The 22,985-nt window shown below is 48.4% G+C and overlaps 1 protein-coding gene across 3 annotated transcripts in view; it reads left to right on the forward strand.

Annotated features, from left to right (window-relative positions):
* The window catches only part of dync2h1 (dynein cytoplasmic 2 heavy chain 1), an 866,357-nt gene that overhangs the window by 583,814 nt on the left and 259,558 nt on the right, over positions 1 to 22,985 (forward strand). For all 3 annotated transcript variants that reach the window (XM_072476728.1, XM_072476730.1, XM_072476729.1), the window contains one exon: positions 152 to 224. In XM_072476728.1, coding sequence (XP_072332829.1) covers positions 152 to 224 — 73 coding nt within the window. The remainder of the gene's footprint in view (positions 1 to 151; positions 225 to 22,985) is intronic.

Below are 22,985 nucleotides of genomic sequence, written 5' to 3' on the forward strand. Positions count from 1 at the left end.
GCTAAACAGTTAAGGCAATGCCATAGCTTTAAACATAGCTCACAATGTTGTTCAATGTTCTTGCAAGTTGCTATGAGATTTATTAATACAGTTGGCTTTCTTTTAAAACCTTGGTACATAGCATCAAGCATTTACTTTCTTTCCTTCAAAGGTTCTGGTTGTTCAGGCAATAAGACCCGACAGACTTCAAAGTGCAATGGCTCTTTTTGCATCCAAAGCTCTGGGTAAGTGTAATGTTTACTTGAAAGCTTTGGCAGCAGTATCATTTATTCTCAGTTTAGGTTGGTTCTGTTTTGAACTCAGGTTTTTACACACTCTTTTGATCTGAGTACCTCAGGTGGATGGAATTTTCTTGTTACCCCTATGTGCAGAGACTTACATTTAAGTACCTAGTGTGTTGTTTTCCTATTGCTTCTCAGCATGAGGTCAACATGGTTCTCTGGGTTTTGCTGTTGCCAAATGTATATTGTTTATATTTCAAGTATTATTTTCCTGCCTTCTCGGGGTTGTGCTCAGAATATTTTCGAGGACAAGCATGGAAATGGTGACCTCCTGGTGACAAGGGGAACATCTCCAACCCTTCAACAAAGAGGGCCATCTTCCCCCCACCACAGAAATAACAGGTCACCCCCTCCCACACCGCACATGAATGAGGGTGGCCCGACCACCCCCCTTACTTGCCCCTTGCCATTGCCAACGGTGCACTGACCCTGGCAATAACAGCTTTGCCTAGCGGGGTCAAGGAGGTAAGTCCATTACTCATGTGCCCCTCTGCCACTGTCAGGCTGTAGAGTAAGGGTGCCCAAGGATCCTGGGGGTTTGGTGGGCTTAGGCTGGGCTAACAGGGTGACCTCAAGACTCTCCCCCAGGATGGGTGCCCCATGTCTGAACTGCCCCGTCTATCCCAGGGCAACCTGAAGATCACTCTTGATTTCAGACAACTCTCATCATCCTTGTCTGTGAACTGTGTAAACTTTGAAGTGGCCTTCTCTTGTTGAACTTATCTGCCTGACAGCTGATGAGCAGAGCAGACAGTTCACTGGCGATACAGCCCAGGAAGCTTCAGTTACTTTCCCTCCCTCACATCTGCTCACTTAGCAGCATCCTTTTAACACTGCCGCTTTTGATGCGTCTGAACTTTCCTAGAAAGCTCACAGTGCCTGAAAAGCTTTCAAAATCCCCTGAGATCCTTTCAAATTCTTTGTATTCATTTAATTTTACAGTGCAGTACTTTTAACTAACCTTTGATTGATAGCTTAATGGTATATACAAAACAGGCAGGAGGTTTGTTTATTTATCTTTCCCTTCAAGCTTGAATACATCTGAAGTACCCCCATTGATTCTAACAGTAATGTTGATAAACATCCTTCTTCTGATTGGCAACTGCAAAGACAATTGAATGTATGTGCAAAACTTGAACAACTGGTGAAGCAAGCCGTTTCACGCTGTTACTATGCAGTAGCTATGCGAGTGGTATTTTCCACAAACAGAATGCTGCCATCAATCCATAAAGATGTTCTGTTAACCATATAATTTAACAATGCCATGCATGAATTTTAGTGCTGGTGCAATGCCAGGTACCAGACGTCCTCTGAGGCAGGGTGTCTTTTAAGGTAGTTGATATGCTTACACAAGGCCTTCCCTGAGCTTTGACCTTGTAAGATATCAGTCCATCAGCAGCTTTGCCGGTGCTACGCCTACAATGACATGCAGCATGGTCCGATAATGAAAAAGGAACCTCGCCAGTCGTGTGTCCAGAAGCCTGTGGTCTGCTTCCGCATGCCTCACTTAAACGTTTGTACCGCTCTTTCTGCCAAGCCATTTGAGGGTGGGTGGTATGGGGCGGTCCGGATGTATCCTACCCTGTTGGTACACACAAACGGGGAGAACTCCTCACTCGTGAACTGGGTCCTGTTACCAACACCTCTGGTATCCCGGGGATACTAAAGAAGCACGATAACATTTCAATAGTGGCTCTCGGGGTTGTGGAGATCATCCTGTGTACATCTAGCCACTTAGAATGGGCGTCTACAAGGATCAAAAACATGGACCCCGTGAAAGGTCAAACAAAGTCAGGTATGCAACCTCACCCAGGGGTGTCCTGGTCATTTCCAGGGTTGAATAGAGACCAAAGGGGGATTTTCTGATGCTCTTGACACGCCGGGCACTTTTTCACAACTTGGTCGATGTCTCCATTGATCCCTGGCCACCAGACATAGTGTCATATGAGAGTCCCTTTAAGAAAAGTGTATTTTATCAAATGGCTGCAGTGATGTCATTGTGTGGGTGGAGCTGGAATGTGATTCTGCCTTTTACTTTTGTTTTGAGCTGGAAGCTTTTTTTGGCTCTGTGTTTTAGTTTTGCTTTCAGTTGGAGAGCTGTATTCAAACCAAGCAGATGTATACTGGTCTCTCTCTGCATGTTAACAAGGTGTTTAAATCACTTGATAATTTAAAAGTGATAACTGTTCTCTGTCGAGAATTCAAACCTACTGTCTTTGTTAAAAGGTGTTTTGGCTTATGGATGTTGTTAGGAAAGTTACAAAGGGTTACCTATAGAGTACTGTATCTTTTTGGGGGGTTATCAGTGTTAGTAGTTGGTAAGATGTTTACTGTGGGTTTATAAAATGTTAACTGGGTTCATAGAATAAACATGGTTTTGTTTTAAAAATACTTCAGATCTCTGTTGCATCACACCTGTAAAGTGGGCCCTTGTGCTCCCCATAACCAAAATCTAGTTAAAGTTGTGGGTCAGGTGAACTCCATGATATACTTTGGTGTTCTCTTATCCCTGGCCCATAACAATAACCACTTGCCAACATTTTCATCTTTGAAGCCCCGGGTGCCCAAAATGCAGTTCCTGCAAGATCAGTTCCTGGCCTGGTCGCGATGACCATACGAGCTACCCATAGAAGGATGCCACCCTCTATATTCAGCTCCTGCCTTTTCATAACGTAGGCTACCCGGGAGGGTTCCCCTGTAATCTGCCATACAGTATACGTTATCCAGCTCCTGCCTTTTCATCTTTGCCCCTCGCCCGAGGTGCGGTGACCCTCAGGTTATATCACTACCAGTCAGCTCTCCCTCTCAAAGGAAAAAGCAGCCTATGGTCATCTGTGACTATGATGACTTTATAATGTGGCGAAGTTCACAAAATCACAGAAACTACAGTGCAGAAGAGGTCCTTTAGCTCATCGACACTGCACGGACACATGAAAAACACCTGAACTGTCTACCTAATCCCATTTGCCAGCACTTGGCCCATAGCCTTGAATGTTATGACATGTCAAGTGCTCATCCATGTACTTTTTAAAGGATGTGAGGCAACCTGCCTCTACCACCCTCCCAGGCAGTTCATTCCAGACCGTCACCACACTCTGGGTAAAATGTGTTTTCCGCACATCGCCCCAAAACCTCCTGCCCCTCCCCTTGAACTTGTGTCACTCAACTAAGGGGAACAGCTGTTCCCTATCCACCCTGTCCATGCCCCTTGATCAGGTCACCCCTCAGTCTTCTCTGCTCCAACTAAAACAGCCCAAGCCTATCCAACATCTCTTCATAACTTAAATGTTCCATCCCAGGCAACATCCTGATGAATCTCCTCTGCACCCCCTCCAGTGCAATCACATCCTTCCTATAATGTGGCAACCAGAATTGCACACACTACTCCAGCTGTGTCCTCGCCAATGCTCTATGCAACTCCAACATGACCTTCCTGCTTTTTGTAATGTATTCCTCGATTGATAAAGGCAAGTGTCCTTTTTGCCTTTTCCATCACTCTATTAACTTTCCCTCCACGCCTTCAGAAATCTGTGGACAGACCTTTCCTTACCTTTTCTCCCCTTTGCTTCCCCCTTCCCCCCCTTTTTCTCATTTTACCTCTCTCCCACCCATGTCCCCCCTCCCCCACATCTACATCTGACATAGCTTACCCTCTGATTTTAGTTTCTCTGCTGTTTGGCTTTTTACACCTTTTATTCTCTCTGGGGACTGCCATTAGCACTCTTTTCCCTTGGTGTCTGTGGCTATGACTCATCATTCATTCCCTCATCCTAAGTATAAGTATCTCCCACTTTCTATGCCTTTTAGCTTTGACAAAGGGTCACCTGGACTCAAAATATTAGCTTTTTCACTCCTTACAGATGCTGCCAGATCTGTTGAGATTTTCCAGCATTTTCCCTTTTGGCACCAAGGTCCCTTTGTTCCTCGGAACTTCCCAGTGCCATGCTGTTCATTGAATACTTCCTTGCCAAATTTCTACATCCAAAGTGCATCACCTCACAATTTGCAGGATGAAGTTCCATCTACCGTTTATCTGCCCATTTGACCATCCAGTCTATATCTTCCTGTAAGCCAAGGCAAGCAACCTCACTATTAACCATGCGGCCAATCTTTGTGTCATCTGTAAACTTACTGATCCTACCCCACATGAAGTCACCTATTTTGTTTATATAAATGATGAATATTAGAGGACCCAGCACAGTCCCTGTGGTACGCCACTGGACACTGGCTTCCAGTCACTAAAGCAGCCGTCTGTCACCAACCTCTGTCTCCTACAACTAAACCAATTTTAAATCCACCTTATCAAATTACCCTGTATCCCATGTTTATTTGTCCTCTTTATAAGTCTCCCATCCAGCTTTGCTGGAATACATATAAATTACATCAACTGCACTCCCCTCATCTACAAACTCGGCCATCTTCTCAATAAATTCAATCAAATTTGTGAAGCATGACCTCCCCCTGACAAAGCTATGCTGACTATCCCTGATCAAACCTTGCCTCTCCAAGTGGAGATAGATTCTCTCCTTCAGAATTTTCTTCAATAGTTTTCCTACCACTGACGTGAGACTCACTGACCTGTAGCTCCCTGACTTATCTATACAACCCTTCTTAAATAGTGTGGCCATATTAGCTGTTCGCCAGTCCTCTGGCATCTCTTGCATGCCAGAGAGGAATTGAACATTTGGGTCAGAGCCCCTGAAATCTCTTTCCTCACCTCACACAGCAGCCTGGGAGACAATTCATCCGGACCTGCCGGTTTGTCCACTTTTAAGCCTACCAACACCTCAGATACCTTTGTATTCCTATGTCAAACTGCTAAAGGACCTCACGGTTTCTCTCTCCAAGTTCCAAAACTACATCTTCATTCTCTTGGGTGAACACAGATGAGTTGGGCGCAAATCTCCGGAAAAACTTCTAAGTGTACTAACGAGCGGAAATTGTCACAAATTTCCCGAAGCTCGACTCAGCGAGGCCGGCAATGCTATTCAGCATTAATCGGTCCATTTAACGAGGCTTCACGGGCTTCTCGCCCCAGATCCCGGCTCATCAGCTGATTCGCCGGGACGTCGCTTGCCAGCCCCCCGCTAACAAGGTCGAGCTGTGCTTAGGCTGCACTTGCTCAGCTAACTTCAGCGAGCTCGCAACAATGGTGCTGAGGAGACGAGCCCCAAGATTCAGGAATGCTGACCTGGAAAGGCTCCTGGATGCGGTGGAGGCCAGGAGGGATGTCCTGTTCCCCTAAGGGTCCCGGAGGGTCAGTCATTGAGCAGCCAGTGCTGCTGGGATGAGGTGGCGGTAGCAGTCAGCTCGGGCAGTGTGACCAGGAGGACTGGCCTCCAGTGTCGGAAGAAGGTCAACGACCTACACCGGGCAGCACAAGTGAGTAGACACCAATGTACCACAAGTCTGTGCCCGCGCAGCAACCTGTCAATCCCGGAGGCCCAAAATGCTACTTCTGTGGCCAGGGTAAGCACCCCAGGCAACGCTGCAGAGCGAGGAGCGTGATCTGCAACAGGTGCGGTAAGAAGGGCCACTTCTCCAAAGTCTGCCAGGCCCGACCTGTTTGTAAGCCCAGCAGCGGAGCGTGTAACTTATGGGGGCCGCCTACTTCAACACCACCAGCCACGTGCGACCCGTGGGGGCCGCCATCTTCGACGCCACCCGCCACGTGCGACTCGGTGGGGCCACCATCTTTGACTCGCCCCGCCGCCTCCCGGAACCCCTGCTCATCTGATCGGCCCGCCCACCTTCCGAAGATTGCCTCCATCACCCTCGACCAGTCTCAACCACATCACCTCGCCAAATCCATGATGGCAGTCCGGATCAACGGTCATGAGATGACCTGCCTGTTCGACTCCGGGAGCACAGGGAGTTTTATTCACCCAGATACGGTCCGGCGCTGCTCCCTCCCAATCTTACCCGTGACCCAGAAAATCTCCCTGGCTTCTGAATCTCATTCCGTGGAAGTCCGTGGGTACTGTATTGCAACCCTTACAGCACGGGGCGTTGAGTTCAAAGGGTTCAAACTCTACGCCTTCCCACAACTCTGCGCTGCTGTGCTACTAGGTCTTGACGTTCAGTGCCACCTCAAAAGTCTTACCCTGGAGTTCGATGGACCCCTGCCCCCACCCCCCCTCACTGTAAGTAGCCTCTCGACCCTTAAAACGCCCCATCCCCCGCTCTACGTTACCCTTACCCGAGACTGTAAGCCCATCGCCACTAGGAGCTGACGATACAGTGCTCAGGACAAGGCCTTTATCAGGTCGGAGGTCCAGCGACTCCTGCGGGAAGGGATCATAGAGGCCAGTACTAGCCCCTGGAGAGCCAAAGTAGTGGTCGTCAAAACCATCGACTTGAAGTCCGCATACCACCAGCTCCCTATCCGCCCGGAGGACCGCCTATACACTGCCTTCGGGGCAGATGGCCGCCTCTACCACTTCCTCAGGGTCCCCTTCGGCGTCACCAATGGGGTCTTGGTCTTCCAACGGGAGATGGACCGAATGGTTGACCAGTACGGGCTGCGGGCCACGTTCCCGTATCTGGATAATGTCACCATCTGCGGCCATGACCAGCAGGACCATGACGCCAACCTCCAAATATTCCTCCACACCGCCAAGCTCCTTAACCTCACATACAATAAGGAGAAATGCGTTTTCCGCACAACCCGCCTAGCCATCCTTGGCAACGTTGTGGAAAACGGTGTCCTAGGGCCCGGCCCGACCACATGCGCCCCCCTCCTGGAACTTCCCCTCCCCCACTGCCCCAAGACCCTGAAGAGATGCCTGGGGTTCTTCTCCTACTATGCCCAGTGGGTCCCCATTATACAGACAAAGCCCGCCCTCTCATTAAATCCACCCTTTTTCCCCTGACGGCTGAGGCCCGCCTGGCCTTCAACTGCATCAAGGCCTCCGAAATTCGACACTCCTCCATTGAAAAGGAAGCCCAAGCCATTGTAGAAGCTGTGTGACATTGGAGGCATTACCTGGCCGGCAGGCGATTCATTCTCCTCACTGACCAATGGTTGGTTGCCTTCATGTTCAATAACACACAGCGGGGCAAGATCAAGAATGACAAGATCCTAAGGTGGAGGATCGAACTCTCCACCTATAATTATGATATCTTGTATCGACCTGGGAAGCCCAATGAGACCCCAGATGTCCTATCCCGCAGTACATGTACCAGCGCACAAGTAGACCGACGTCGGGCCCTCCACAATGACCTCTGTCACCCAGGGGTCACCCGGTTCTTCCACTTCATCAAGGCCCGCAACCTGCCTTACTCCATCGAGGAGGTCAGGACCATGACCAGGGACTGCCAGGTCTGCGCGGAGTGCAAACCGCACTACTATCGGCCAGACAGAGCACACCTGGTAAAGGCCCCTCGCCCCTTCGAGCGCCTCAGCGTCGATTTCAAAGGACCCCTCCTCTCCACTGACCGTAACGTGTACTTCTTCAACATCATTGATGAGTACTCACGTTTCCCTTTCGCCATCCCATGCCCTGACATGACCTCTGCCACAGTCATCAAGGCCCTGCACAGTCCCTTCACCTTGTTGGGTTTCCCCACTTATATCCATAGTGATCGGGGTTCTTCTTTCATGAGTGATGAGCTGCATCAGTTCCTGCTTAGCAAGGGCATCACCTCAAGCAGGACTACCAGCTACAACCCCCCGGGGTAACGGACAGGTGGAGAGGGAGAACCCGACGGTCTGGAAGGCCGTCCATCTGGCCCTACGGTCTAGAGGTCTTCCCTGTCTCCCGCTGGCAGGAGGTCTTTCCCGATGCGCTCCACTCCATACGGTCGCTCCTGTGTACCGCCACCAATGTGACCCCTCATGAGAGGATGTTTGTTTTCCCCAGGAAATCCACCTCGGGAGGGTCTCGCTCCCGTCCTGGCTGACGGTCCCAGGGCCCGTCCTCCTCCGGAAGCATGCGAGGAGCCATAAGTCAGATCCACTGGTTGAAAAGGTCCTTCTCCTCCATGCTAACCCCCAATATGCCTACGTGGCACACCATGACGGGCGGGAGGACACAGTCTCCCTTCGGGATTTGGCACCCGCAGGTTCCCCAGTGACCATCACCACTGCCCCCGACCCTACATCGTCTCCCCCCATTGCCTCTTATCTACTACAAGACGCAGAAGACGACACGCTCCTGGACACGCAGGCGTCAACACCCCATCCGACACCAAAATCCACACCACAGCCAGGATTGAGGCGGTCACAGCGGAAAGTCAAAGCCCCCGACAGACTCGATCTATAACTCAACCCGTCCACTTCACCCCCGCCGGACTCTTTTTTTTTGTAACAGGGGGGTGAATGTGGTAAACTACTGTATTGTACTGTACTGTTGTATTGTTACATGCCTGGGCTTGTCCCTGCTGGCTCTGCCTGTGGCTCCTCCACTCGGGCTCATGTGTAAAGGTGGCCAACCTCCAGCCCTGCCCTCATTCTGGGCCCGGCTGCCAGCAGGTGTCGTTAAGCTGATTAAAGCCACAGTTTATCTCCTGACTCCTCGTCTGTCGTCAATTGATGATTTTGAAAATGAAAATAGGTCATCGGGAGCATTCGCAGACTGGAAGATAGACCCCCCTGAGAATACAAAGAAAATACACACAAATTAGAAGCAGGAGGAGGTCATTCGGCTGTTCGAGCCTTCTCCGCCATTCATGGCTGGTCATCAAGTTCAGTACCCTGATCCTACCTTCACTCATATCTATAATCTTTATTATTGTCACAAGTAGGCTTCCATGATCACTGCAATGAAGTTACTGTGAAAATCCCCCAGTCACCACACTCCGGCGCCTGTTCGGGTACACTGAGGGAGAATTCAGAATGTCCAAATTACCTAATAACACGTCTTTCAGGCCTTGTGGGAGGAAACCGGAGCACCCGGAGGAAACCCACGCAGACACGGGGAGAACGTGCAGACTCCACACAGATAGTGATCCAAGCCGGGAATCGAACCTGGTACCTGGTGCTGTGAAGCAACAGTGCTAACCACAGTGCTACCATGCCACCCATATCTTGATCCCTTTAGTCCCAAGAGTTATATTTAACTCCTTCTTGAAATTACACAACATAGGGTGGTGCAATGGTTAGCACTGCTGCTTCATGGGACCGAGAATGCACCTTCGATCCTGGCCCTGGGACACTATCCGTGTAGAGTTTGCACATTTTCCCCATGTTTGCATGAGTCTCACCCCCACAACCCGAAGTTGTGCAGGGTAGATGGATTGGCCATGCTAAGTTGCCCCTTAATTGGAAAAAATAATTGGATGCTCTAAATTCTTTTTAAAAATAAATTACACAATGTTTTGGCCTCAACTTCTTTCTGGGTGGTGAATTCTACAGATTCACCAATCTCTGGGTGAAAATTTCTCCTCACCTCAGTCTTTTACCCTCAAACCATAACCCCTATTTCTGGACTCCCCCACCATCGGGAACGTTCTTTCTGAATCTACCCTGTCGAATCCTGATAGAATTTTGTACGTTTCTATGAGATCCCCTCTCACTCTTCTAAATGTCAATGGATATAATTCTAACCAATTTAGTCTCTCCTCAAATGACAGTCTCGCCATCCCAAGAATCAGCCTGGTAAACCATCTCTGCACTCCCTCCATAGCAAAAACATCCTTCCTCAGATAAGGACAACAAAATTCAATACTCCAGGAGTTGTTTCACCAATGCCCTATACAATTGCAGTAAAACATCTCTATTCCGATACCCAAATCCTCTTGCTATGAAGGCCAACATACCAGTTGCCTTCTTTACTGCCTCCTGTATCTGCGCACTTACTTTCAGCGACTGAATGGAAATGTATCTCCAGGAATATTCTGAGGCTGGAAAATGGACACCGTCCAAGCACCGAATCTGGAAGGTTCAGCTGCACATGCTCCCCTGACTCACTTCTGTAGTGTTTCAGAGTCCAGGGTTGCAGGCTGCCTTCATCTCAAACTCCAGAGGCAGCCCAGATATTGTTCAGGTGAGTCCCAACGTCATGTTGTTCCAAACGTGTTTCATGCCGGCGTGTTTTCCCAGTGGGATCACGGAGAATCAAATAGGATTGATGGGATTACCAAGATGCAAATAAGGTTCACGTGGCCTCTGGCACCATGGTGGGCACCAGTGTAAGATCCTGCTGTAAATCTATGCCGGCATGGCACCGATTTCTGCGTCTCCCACCATATTCTTCCCCATGCCCATCATCGAACCTTGCAGCGGGGCCTTGGGTGAATTCTGCCCAGTGACTCAGATTCTTTTGTATGATGCATGCATAGATTTGGTCTCAAGCTTTCCAAACCTACTATACTTAATTTCATACTTTCATTAGAAAAACAGAAACAAAGCGTAACCTCAAAAGCATAAACCTACAACATGTGTTGAGTCACTGTGCTATCTGAATAACAAGGATCTTTCCAAGCATCATCTTTTCCACAATGTTACAAGCTGCCTGAAATGTGTTTTCTGTTATTCTGGATTATAGCCCATGTTGCACATTTATATTCTGTGGAATTCTAGATTCTTTGGATACCTTCCAGGATTTTACTCAATGTTTTATTCTGCTGTAATTCCGAGTTTGCACAGTCGGCAGTTTCAAATAAGTATCTCATACCCCTGACTCATTATTTTTTTGTGTGTTGTTTATTGTTTTCAGTCTGTGTTTTCAGTAAACACCTTAGTAATTTGAAATCCCTGTGTGATTAAAAGGAAGAATAAATCTGGGAAATGAGATAGTGCCCTAAAGCATAAAACGAAGCTCAAATGATGTGCACGTTTATCAGAACCTCTAGAGTGTGTTACAGTTTTGAATACATCCCCAGACTTAAGCGATAAACAAATTTCCTATCATTACTGACATTTTCCGTTTGCGTTTTTTGCTGATATTCATATCCTCGGTTTCCTTTGCTACCATGGACAACAGAATGTTGCTATGTAAATGATTCAAAATTGGATGTTCAATATTATAACATTATATTTAACTTGCCTTATAGAAAGAACAGATTTGACTGAAAAACAAATACTCGGCCAAAATTGCTGTGGTAGACACTTTGGCATGAATTCCTCATCTGTAGGCGCTGGCGTGATTCTCCGGTCCTGCTGCAATGAATGGAGTTTTGGCTGAGCGCCAAATTCTCCGTTCTCATTGAAAGTGATGGCGGGCCGAACTCGGTTTGGAGAATCGTGGCCTGAGATTTGCCCTCACCTGATTAATGTAAATGTTATTTTATCCTACAAGTTGCTGGCAGTGTGGGAATGAAACAGCATGGCGATGTTTACAGGGTATTTTGGTTTAGAATGAGCTAATCAATCCGATTGAAGGATTGTGAAATGAACAGAACAAGGAACTGTAAAGTTACTGAATTCAATATTAAATGAGGTACAGAAAGAAAGAACAAGACAGGGAAATGAAGATTCATGTATATACATTATAGTATACACCTCTCGCCTTTCATGTCTGCCATATCTTATTCCCGATGTACAGTTTATGTGTACCACTCTGGATTTTAATGTACCTACCCAGTTTTGGACTGCTTCTCTCCCTTCTGTCTCATTGTAATTCCTGTTTTCTCCCTGTTTTCATCCCAATATCTGGAGTTTAAATGGTTCTCAACAGCTGCCTCAATATTGTTACAAGTCCTTCTACCTACTAGGCTGAAATGTAATTCATCCTCCTTGTGACAATCATTTTCTCCTGATCTCACTGGAACGAAGGAGGTTGAGGGGAGACCTGATAGAGGTCTACAAAATTATGAGGGGCATAGACAGAGTGGATAGTCAGAGGCTTTTCCCCAGGGTAGAGGGGTCAATTACTAGGGGGCACAGGTTTAAGGTGAGAGGGGCAAGGTGTAGAGTAGATGTACGAGGCAAGTTTTTTACGCAGAGGGTAGTGGGTGCCTGGAACTCGCTACCAGAGGAGGTGGTGGAAGCAGGGACGATAGTGACATTTAAGGGGCATCTTGACAAATACATGAATAGGATGGGAATAGAGGGATACGGACCCAGGAAGTGTAGAAGATTGTAGTTTAGTCGGGCAGCATGGTCGGCACGGGCTTGGAGGGCCGAAGGGCCTGTTCCTGTGCTGTACATTTCTTTGTTCTTTGTTTGTTGAAAATGCTCCAAGTTATTTATGAAGTTAGCATTACTGCATGCCACCATGTTACCAGTCACTCATTCAACATCCTCAATTTGCTTAGTGAATTCCCCTCTCAACTGAATCACCAGGAGTATCTCACCGAACAATATTGCATCCTATATCTCTGAGTTTTGAGACATTTTTTGTGTATTTGGGACTTTGTTACATTCAGATTGAGGGAAAGGTTCTCTGGCATCCCCATTGCGTGTTTCTCGGCGGTCTACCGTCCACACAAGACACCTTCACTAGATATTCCTCACCAGTCTCTGCATCTCCAGAAGGCTTGTTGGGGTTCAGACCAGAGGCCCTTCATCAGCCTGAGGCACAGCGTCAGCCTGAACCTTGACAATTCTCCCACTTTCAGAGACTTGTCTGACACAGCCTTCACTCAGTTGCTGTGAAATGTCCGTGAAGGGATCACCGTTTAGGCCCCCGATTCTATACATGAACCCTCTTAAGAGCCATGTGAGTGTAACTGCACTGGTGAAGAATGATGGAGTGGCAGTTGACAGTGCATCCTCTGGGAGTTCTTGGTCTTCATCATCAGAAGTGAAGTTTCCACTTTCCTCTTTGGATTTGGGCCTTCTCAGCCTATGGCAACATTCTGCGGTGGAGCCTGCTTGCCCCTAATGTGCCGATATTTCAACGTCAGTCTGGAGGCATTTTCACTTTGATGGCTGACTAATCCAACATCACCATCTGCAATAGACCAGCCACCATGCCTGCAATCTCCACACATGGCATTTAACTTTCAGGTTCACCACTCCTCCTACGTTCTTAGCCCTCTCCTGCCATTGAATGTCTCCTTATCCAGCATGACAAAGTGGAGACTTAGTAGCTTATCAAAAGTCCCCTAACTCCCTTGTCCCCATGCATCCCCATGCCACATACTGGCCACACATTCTAACTGATACCCAATCATCTTATTATGAACAATCATCAAACAGTCTAGCCTCCTTTGCCACGTGGCACTGATGATAACCACATATTTTCCAGCCTAGCTTCTCTTCCCACCTTTGTTTGTTGCCCTCAAGTGAGGCTCTTTGATGCACACCACATTGTCACTTATCTTTGTCTGACCGGAGGAGATTGTTTATCGTCTTCTGACACTGCACCCATGTCCATCTCTAAACCTACAGCTGCTCACTCCTCTGCGATCTCTGTCCAGGCTACTTGGTCAATATCTGAGAATACATTCTTGCTGCTACTGTGCCACATGATTTGTAGTGAACTCAGCAGAGTGGTTGCGCTGGTTTTGAGTAGATCACCATCTTTAAACAATGAGCAGCACCCTTAATAAACCTCTCATATGATTTACAAGAATCCTGAGTGTGGATACCTCCATACCTTTTCTCTTTATGCCAAGAAAGAAATATATCAGGAGAGAAAACTGGTGACGAGGATTGAGGAAGAAAAAAGTCGCTGGAAAGAAGATTTATTTTGACAAATTGTGGGACATCCTTGGGAGTAATGATAGATTCTCGGGACCAGACTCTCACACACACAGACATTGGGTGAAGCACTGCCGCCAATGTGAAAGTTTAATGAAAATTTTCAACAGCAACTGTGAGTAAGAACGCCGACAGTCGGGAAAAACTTGCTTGCGCTGAGGTGACTGGGGTTTGGGCTGTAGGGATCGCACATGTGGTGAAGCTACACAGATTGAGGGGAACAGGGATTTCGAAGTCTGTCGACTCTACAGGCGCCACAACTCGGGAAAAAAAGTTGAAATAATGAGGCATAAAGGGAAACTATTTCCTAGTTGCTTGTTCAGGGAATTGTTAGTGTTATACTTTCCAACACAATCCGAAGAGAGGAAGTAAAGATCCTAGGAGCTAAAAATGGCAGGAAAAATGGGCGCCGTGGGTGCATTGGATGAGGATTATGAAACATGGAATTTATGTGACCAAAGGTTCCAATTGTTTTCAAAAGCTAGTCAGACACCTGAGGACCTAAAGGTTGCAACATTTCTCTGCTCAGTTGGCCATAAAATGTTTAAGTGCTAGAGAATCTTGTTCGTCCAGCAAAACTAGGAGACCAAGTCCTTCAGTGAATTAAAGAAAATCTTAGAGGGACATTTCTCTCCTGAACTGTTATTGATTGCAGAAAGGTTCCGATTCCACCGCTATAGTCAGGAAGAAGGCAAAACCATTTTACAGTTCATGGAGTCTTTCAGAAGCTTAGCTAGATGTGGAGAATTTGGTACAACACTTAATGATACTCTTCGAGACAGGTTGGTTTGGGGGTTATGCAGTAAAGCTATTCAGAGGAAGCTGCTTACTGTAAATGACTGAACTCTGAAAGCTGCTGTGTAAGTTGCTACATCTATGGAGCTTGCAACAAAAGAAGCTTTGCAAATGGGGGCTGGAGCAAAGCTGTACAAAATGGATACCTCCAGGAACAGCTCTACAAAGGTGCAACTATATCACTGTTGTACAAGGTTAAACACCCAGCGGGGGGAATGCAAGGTTAAACACCCAGCGGGGGGAATGCTGGAGTAAATCAAATATATGCAAGAACTGTGGCAAGAAGGGCCATATTGCCAAGGCATGTTGGGGTGTCTACAAATTAGTGGATGAAGCTCATGATCACTCAAAAGATGGTGAAACCGAGCTACTGCAAGAGCATAAGCTGTGTGTCTTGTCAATGCGGGGAAATCAACAATGTTTTTGGGCATACCCAAAACTTGAGGGCCATGAAATTAAAATGGAAGTGTATACGGGCGGAGCGGTGTTGCTAATACCTGAGACAATTTATTACCAAAAGTTGAAGCATCTGCCTTTAAACTGTCAAATGTGATCCAAAGGACATACACTGAAGAGGTTGTGCCATTAAAAGGATGCATTATGGTGAAAGTAGAAATATGTTGCCTGGTATGGAGGACATTAGCTATGAGGAGCGGTTGAATAAACTTGGTTTGTTCCCAATGGAACAAAGGAGGTTGAGGGGCGACCTGATAGAAGTCTACAAAATTATGAGGGGCATAGACAGAGTGGTTAGTCAGAGACTTTTTCCCAGGGTAGAGGGGTCAATTACTTGGGGGCATAAGGTTAGGGCTAGGTGCGGGGGGCAAAGTTTAGAGGAGGTGTACGAGGTAAGTTTTTTTACACAGAGGGTAGTGGGTGCCTGGAACTCGCTATCGGAGGAGGTGGTGGAAGCAGGAACGACAGTAACTTTAAAGGGGCATCTTGAGAAATACATGAATAGGATGGGAATAGAGGGATGCGGACCCCGGAAGTGTAGAAGATTTTAGTTTAGACGGGCAACATGGTCGGCGCAGGCTTGGAGGGCCGAAGGGCCTGTTCCTCTGCTGTACTTTTCTTTGTTCTTTGTTCTAAAGGTAAGACGGTGAAGTTGCTTCTATGACTGGAGTTGAGCTACACCTAAAAATCAAGGCAGTCAGCACGCTCACATGTCTCAAAGCTAGAGCTACACTATACGCTATCAAGCTGCGTGTGGGCAGCACGGTAGCACACGTGGATAGCACTGTGGCTTCACAGCGCAAGGGTCCCAGGTTCAATTCCCCGCTGGGTCACTGTCTGTGCGGAGTTGGCACGTTCTCCCCGTGTCTGCGTGGGTTTCCTCCGGGTGCTCCGGCTTCCTCCCACAGTCCAAAGACGTGCAGGTTAGGTGGATTGGCCATGATAAATTGTCCTTAGTGACCAAAAAGGTTAGGAGGGGTTATTGGGTAATGGGGATAAGGTGGAAGTGAGGGCTTAAGTGGGTCGGTGCCGACTTGATGGGCCGAAAGGCCTCCTTCTGCACTGTATGTTCTAAGCCTAAAGTTGAAGAAAAACTAGAAAGATTAGTAAAGGCAAGAGCCGTTGAATCTGTTGCTACAAGTGATTGGGCAACACCAATCATTCCTGTATTAAAATGGGATGGCTCAGTGAGAATTTGTGGAGATTTTAAAAACCACTATTAACCCAGTTTTGTGCATTGATCATTATCCACTGCAACTGTTTGAAGACTTGTTCGCTGGCTTTTCTGGAGGACAGAAATTCAGTAAAATTGACCGTTCATAGTGTAATATTCCAGGTGACATGAAGAGGAAGATTTAAACAGATTTATTCTGAACTCGAAGAGTACCATCCCAGCCTGGGACTGATGGAACCCTCGGATGGGTCTGGGGCGGCATTTAAATGGCTCGGTAATGAGTCCCAGCTGGGTGGACCTTTGCCTGTTACCATGGGAACTCGTATTCCACGAACCCCAGGGGGAGATCGATAAGTGATTTCCTGTGGTTCTTGAGAGGATTATCACATGCACAGGCATATCTGCAGATGAATGTGGCTGCCAAATCACATCCACCACATTTCACCGTAGCACACAAAGGTTTGTTTAGTTACACAAGACTTCCTTTTGGACTATCAATTGCAACGGGTCATTTTTAAAGATCCATGGGTCAATTTCTAAGTGGGTTGAATGGAGTGCAATTTTATTTAGATGGCATACTCATCACCGGTTCAAATGAACAGGAACACCTGGAGAATTTGGAAGCTACCCTGAAGCCACACCATGAATTACCTTGGTGTTATAACCTGCCTACTTACCATTGGCTGGGGACTAATGACAATCCCACAATCCTGTTGTAGTATGAGCTTCCCCAATGAGGGGGGCGGAGAAACCATTAGCAGACTCCCTGTATAAATAAAGCTGGCCAGTTTGGAACCAGCAGGAAGGAGTGTGCAGCAAGGGAAGTTGCTGCTGCTGTTATATATATATATATATATATATATATATATGCTATTGTAAATAAATGTTATTACTTTGTATCCTTAAAACTCGTGCTGGATTCTTCGTGGCCCTCACAAAACTAGCGACGAAGGTTAAAGTGAATAGCTGTCTACGCTGCTGAAGCCACCTCCCTGGATTTTTGTTGGATACAGGTTGGAAGTTGTTTTCGATTATACCATGCCTCTGTATGGACGTTTGGATGTTTTTGATGCTGCGCTGGAAAGCTGGAACCAGTACACACAACGGATGCGTTACTATTTCCGGGCAAACAATATCACCAAAAACGAGCGCCAGGTGGTCATATTGCTAACCGCCGGCGGCCCGCATACATTTGGGGTGATTAGGAGCCTTACGTACCCAGCTGCGCCGGACACCAAAACATTTGATGAACTTGTGAATATAGTGGGGCAACATTTTAACCCAACCCCGTCCACGATAGTCCAGCGTTACCGGTTTAATACCGCTGAGAGGTCCCCTGGAGAATCCCTTGCCGATTTTCTATCCAGGCTACGCAGGATTATGGAGTACTGTGACTAGGGTGAGACCTTGTCAGAATTGTTAGGCAGCCGATTGGTTTGCGGTATTAACAATGCGGCCACCCAAAACGAGCGCCAGGTGGTCATATTGCTCACCGCCGGCGGCCCGCATACGTTTGGGGTGATTAGGAGCCTTACGTACCCAGCTGCGCCGGACACCAAAACATTTGATGAACTTGCGAATATAGTGGGGCAACATTTTAACCGAACCCCGTCCACGATAGTCCAGCGTTACCGGTTTAATACCGCTGAGAGGTCCCCTGGAGAATCCCTTGCCGATTTTCTATCCAGGCTACGCAGGATTGTGGAGTACTGTGACAATGGTGAGACCTTGTCAGAAATGTTAGGCGGCCGATTGGTTTGCGGTATTAACAATGCGGCCACCCAGAGAAAGTTGTTAGCTGAGCCAACATTGACTTTTCAACAGGCCATTCAAATAGTATTGTCCCGAGAGAGCGCAGAACGAGGAGTGCAGGAGCTACAGGGAATGGAAGTGCATGCCTTGGGGCGCAACCCCTTCCGTCCGAAAACATCCCCCCGCACTCCTGCGGTACCTTGGGCGAGGCAACGTCCGGACCGACGCCAGTGGCCGTCGGACATTCCTCCCCGAAGGGAGCCTTCTCCAGAGCCAATGGATGAGGAGCCATGTCCATGTCGGACTTGTAGGCGCCGACCCCGTCGCGGACGGCGGTCCTGGGGGCGCCAGAGGTGCCGTCGTTCCGACCGAAACTGGGACCAGCCCAGGGGCCGTAACTGGGACCAGCCCAGGGGCCATACCTTCCATGTGGATGAACCTGCGGCGACTACGCCTGAGGACGTGGAGACAGAGGACGACTGCCTGCAGCTGCATTGTGTGGCAGCTCCCCGTGTGGCCCCCATTAAGGTGACAGTACGGGTCAATGGTCACCCGCTTGAGATGGAGTTGGACACTGGCGCAGCGGTCTCCGTGATCGCCCAGAGGACATTCGACCGCATCAAGCAGGGTATACAGACCCTTACATTAACCGACTCACAGGCAAGGTTGGCCACCTACACGGGGGAACCACTGCACATTGCAGGAACTACAATGACCCCTGTTGTTTATGGACGCCAGGAGGGGCGTTTCCCACTTATCGTGGTGCGCGGCCATGGGCCCAGCCTGTTGTGTCGGGACTGGTTGCGCCATTTGCGGTTGAAATGGCAGCACATCCTCCAAACAGTTTCTGAAGGGTTGACTGAGGTGCTAGGATGATACCCAGATGTATTCCAGCCTTGTTTGGGGAAAATAAAAGGGGCCGTAGCCCGTATCCAAGTCGAACCAGGAGCCACGCAGCGCTATTTACGGGCGCGCCCGGTGCCTTATGCCTTGCTCGAGAAGGCAGAAGGGGAGCTCACTCGTTTGGAGAGTTTGGGTATTATCAGGCCCGTCCGTTTTGCTGACTGGGCAGCACCAATTGTGCCAGTAATGAAGCCAGATGCCACAGTTCGATTGTGTGGCGACTATAAACTTACAGTGAATACGGCTTCCCGACTCGATCGATATCCAATGCCTCGCATAGAGGATCTCTACGCGAAGCTTGCAGGTGGACTCTCGTTCACAAAATTAGATATGAGTCACGCCTACCTGCAGTTGGAGCTGGACCCTGCCTCCTGACCATATGTAACGATTAATACACACCGGGGCCTGTATGAATATACACGGTTGCCCTTTGTAGTATCCTCTGCCTGCGCAATTTTTCAACGTGTTATGGAGGGTATTTTGAGAGGTTTACCACGTGTTGCTGTCTACTTAGATGACGTTTTGATTACAGGGACGTCGGAGCAGGAACATTTGGAAAATACGGAGGCTGTCCTTAGACGCCTTTCGGAGGCTGGAGTCCGTTTACGTCGCACAAGGTGCGTATTTCAGGCAAAGGAAGTAGTCTACCTAGGTTATCGGGTGGACCGCGAAAGTTTGCACCCCGTCGCAGAGAAGGTGCGTGCAATTCAACAGGCCCCCGCCCCAACTGACACTTCGCATCTTCGTTCTTTTCTCGGTCTCGTAAACTATTACGGGAAGTTCCTCCCCAATCTGGCAACTACGCTGGCCCCTTTGCACCTTCTGCTAAAGAAAAATCACACCTGGGTTTGGGGTCAGCCGCAAGAAACCGCTTTCCGGCGGGTAAAGCAACAATTGTCGTCGTCTGGGTTACTAACCCACTATGATCCTGGAAAGCCTTTGCTCGTCACATGTGATGCATCCCCGTATGGTATTGGGGCCGTCATGTCCCACAAGATGGAGAACGGGGCCGAGCGACCGATAGCTTTCGCCTCCCGCACATTGACTGCAGCGGAGAAAAAGTACGCACAGATCGAGAAGGAGGGCCTGGCAGCGGTTTTTGCGGTGAAACGCTTCCACCAGTACGTGTATGGCCGCCATTTCACTATCGTGACTGATCATAAGCCTCTGCTGGGACTTTTCAGAGAGGATAAGCCAATACCGCCCATTGCTTCCGCACGGATCCAGCGCTGGGCTTTGTTGCTTGCTGCATATGAGTATTCTCTGGAGCACAAACCAGGTACGCAGATAGCAAATGCTGACGCACTGAGCCGATTGCCTTTATCGACCGGCCCCATGTCGACCCCCACGACCGGTGAGGTGGTTGCAACCCTAAATTGTATGGACACCTTGCCTGTCACGGCATCACAGATCCGTGAGTGGACCCAGACGGAGCCAGTCCTGTCAAAGGTTCGGCACATAGTCCTGTATGGTGGGCAGCATAGACAGCTCCCAGGCGAGTTGCGGGCATTTTCCTCCAAGCTGTCAGAATTCAGCGTGGAAGACGGCATCCTCTTGTGGGGGACGCGTGTGATTGTCTCGGAAAAAGGCCAGGAGCTGATACTAAGAGACTTGCACAATGGGCATCCGGGCGTGACCAAAATGAAAATGTTGGCCCGGAGCTATGTCTGGTGGCCAGGCCTCGACACCGACATTGAGAAGGTGGCCCAAAACTGCTCCATTTGCCAGGAGCATCAGAAGCTTCCGCCGGCCGCGCCCCTACATCACTGGGAATGGCCAGGGCGGCCTTGGGCACGCTTGCATGCAGATTTCGCAGGCCCTTTTCAAGGATCCATGTTCCTTCTATTAATCAACACCCAGTCTAAATGGCTAGAGGTGCATAAGATGCAGGGGACAACGTCCTGCGCAACAATTGAAAAGATGCGTTTGTCGTTTAGTACGCATGGCCTCCCCGAGGTGCTGGTCACGGATAACGGCACTCCATTCACGAGTGAGGAGTTTGCGAGGTTCACGAAGATGAACGGCATCCGCCATATCCGCACTGCCCCTTACCACCTGGCTTCAAATGGGTTGGCAGAGCGCGCAGTGCAGACATTCAAAAGAGGCCGAAAGAAGCAGTCTTCCAGATCAATGGACACGAGACTGGCTCGCTTTTTGTTTACGTTTAGGACCACCCCCCATGCGGTGACTGGGGTAGCTCCCGCAGAACTCCTAATTGGCCGGAGACTTCGCACCAGCCTTAGTATGGTTTTCCCAGACATTGGTGCAAAAGTACGCTGCAGACAAGAACGGCAGTGACAGGGATTTTCTTGGCATCGGCCGATTCGGCAGTTTGCGCCCGGTGACCCAGTGTTCGTTCGGAATTTTGCTGGTGGTGCCCAGTGGGTTCCTGGTGTAATCTTTCGCCAAACGGACCCTATATCTTACCAGGTGCAAGCCCAGGGTCGTCTCCAGCGCAAACATGTAGACCACGTTCGGTCCAGAAGACTATCCCCTCAAAAGATTCCCCGCCCCCGGAGCTCATTTCTACAGCCGCAGAGACCAGAGACCAGGGAAGGTAGTCCTCACAATCTTCCACTGGTGCCTCACTCGAAGCCTGCGCAGGTCGTTACAGAACCGAATGGAGATAGAGACGCTGACATGACGGAGGCAGCAGATGTCTCCGAGATGGAGACACAGGATGCATCAGAGGGGGAATCCTCGGGTCCACGGGCCGTGGATGTACAACCGTTGCGCCGTTCATCACGGAAGCGCCGGTCTCCGTCTCGTTGCACGCCGCCTGATCCAGCGCCGCGTGCAAATGGTGTCCGGCCTGCGGCCAAACGAGTCCGACGCCCTCCTTCGCCAGGGTCTTCGGTGGATTGCTTGGACTTTGGTGGGGGGGAGGGATGTTATAACCTGCCTGCTTACCATTGGCTGGGGACTAATGACAATCCCACAATCCTGTGGGAGTATGAGCTTCCCCAATGAGGGGGGCGGAGAAACCATTAGTAAATTCCTAGTATAAATAAAGCTGGCCAGTTCAGGAACCAGCAGGAAGGAGTATGTAGGAAGGGAAGTTGCTGCTGCTGTTAGATATATGTTATTGTAAATAAATGTTATTACTTTGTATCCTTAATACTAGTGCTGGATTCTTCGTGGCCCTCACAAAACTTGGTCATATCATTGGCAAGGTTGACCGACACAAAGAACCAAGGGAAATGTCAGCAATCTTAGACGCACCACATCCTCAAAATGTGACACAATTAAGATGGTTTTCGGATTGATCCATTATTATGGCAGATTTGTGCTGAATTTAGCAGCACGATTGAAGCCTTTACATATGTTGCTGTGGATCAAACAGGTGTGGCACCAGTCTGAAAAATGCGAACGTGCATGCAATGAAGTGAAGAAGCACTAATGAAATCAGAGCTGTTGGTTCATTATTATCTAAAAATGAAGTTGCAATTATCTTGTGATGCCTCACCATATAGAGTTGGTGCAGTTTGTCTTTCACATTATGCCTTCAGGAGAGGAATGACCGATGGCATTTGTTTCCTGCACTCTTACTGGCACAGAAATGAATCACGCTCAGTTTGAAAAAGAAGTTTTCAGCATCACCTTTATAGGCGTCATTTTACCTTTTGGACAGATCATCGACGCTTGACTACAATCTTTGGGCTGTAGAAATATATACCTTGTTGGCAGCTAGCAGATTGACAAGATAGTCATTGATATTGTTGGCACACACTTACAATATCCAGTATCACAAGTCCGAGCGGCATGCAAATGCTGATGCTTTGTCACAATTTCTATTACAAGTCGAGCATGATCCAGAAGAAAATTTTGTCAATACTTTGTATTTCACACTGATGGATAGTGTACACCCAGTGACTTCACCTCAAGTTCAAAGATATACAAGAACTGATCCAATGATGGGGAAGGTGATGGACCTGGTTCAGAAAAGAACGCTGTCAGATGTTCAGAGGATAAATCCAGCCCTCCAGCCCTACGTCACATGAAGATTTGAGTTGACAGTTCAGAATGGAGTTCTATT

This window comes from Scyliorhinus torazame, chromosome 15 (genome assembly GCF_047496885.1).
Source record: "Scyliorhinus torazame isolate Kashiwa2021f chromosome 15, sScyTor2.1, whole genome shotgun sequence".
Classification (NCBI taxonomy): domain Eukaryota; kingdom Metazoa; phylum Chordata; class Chondrichthyes; order Carcharhiniformes; family Scyliorhinidae; genus Scyliorhinus; species Scyliorhinus torazame.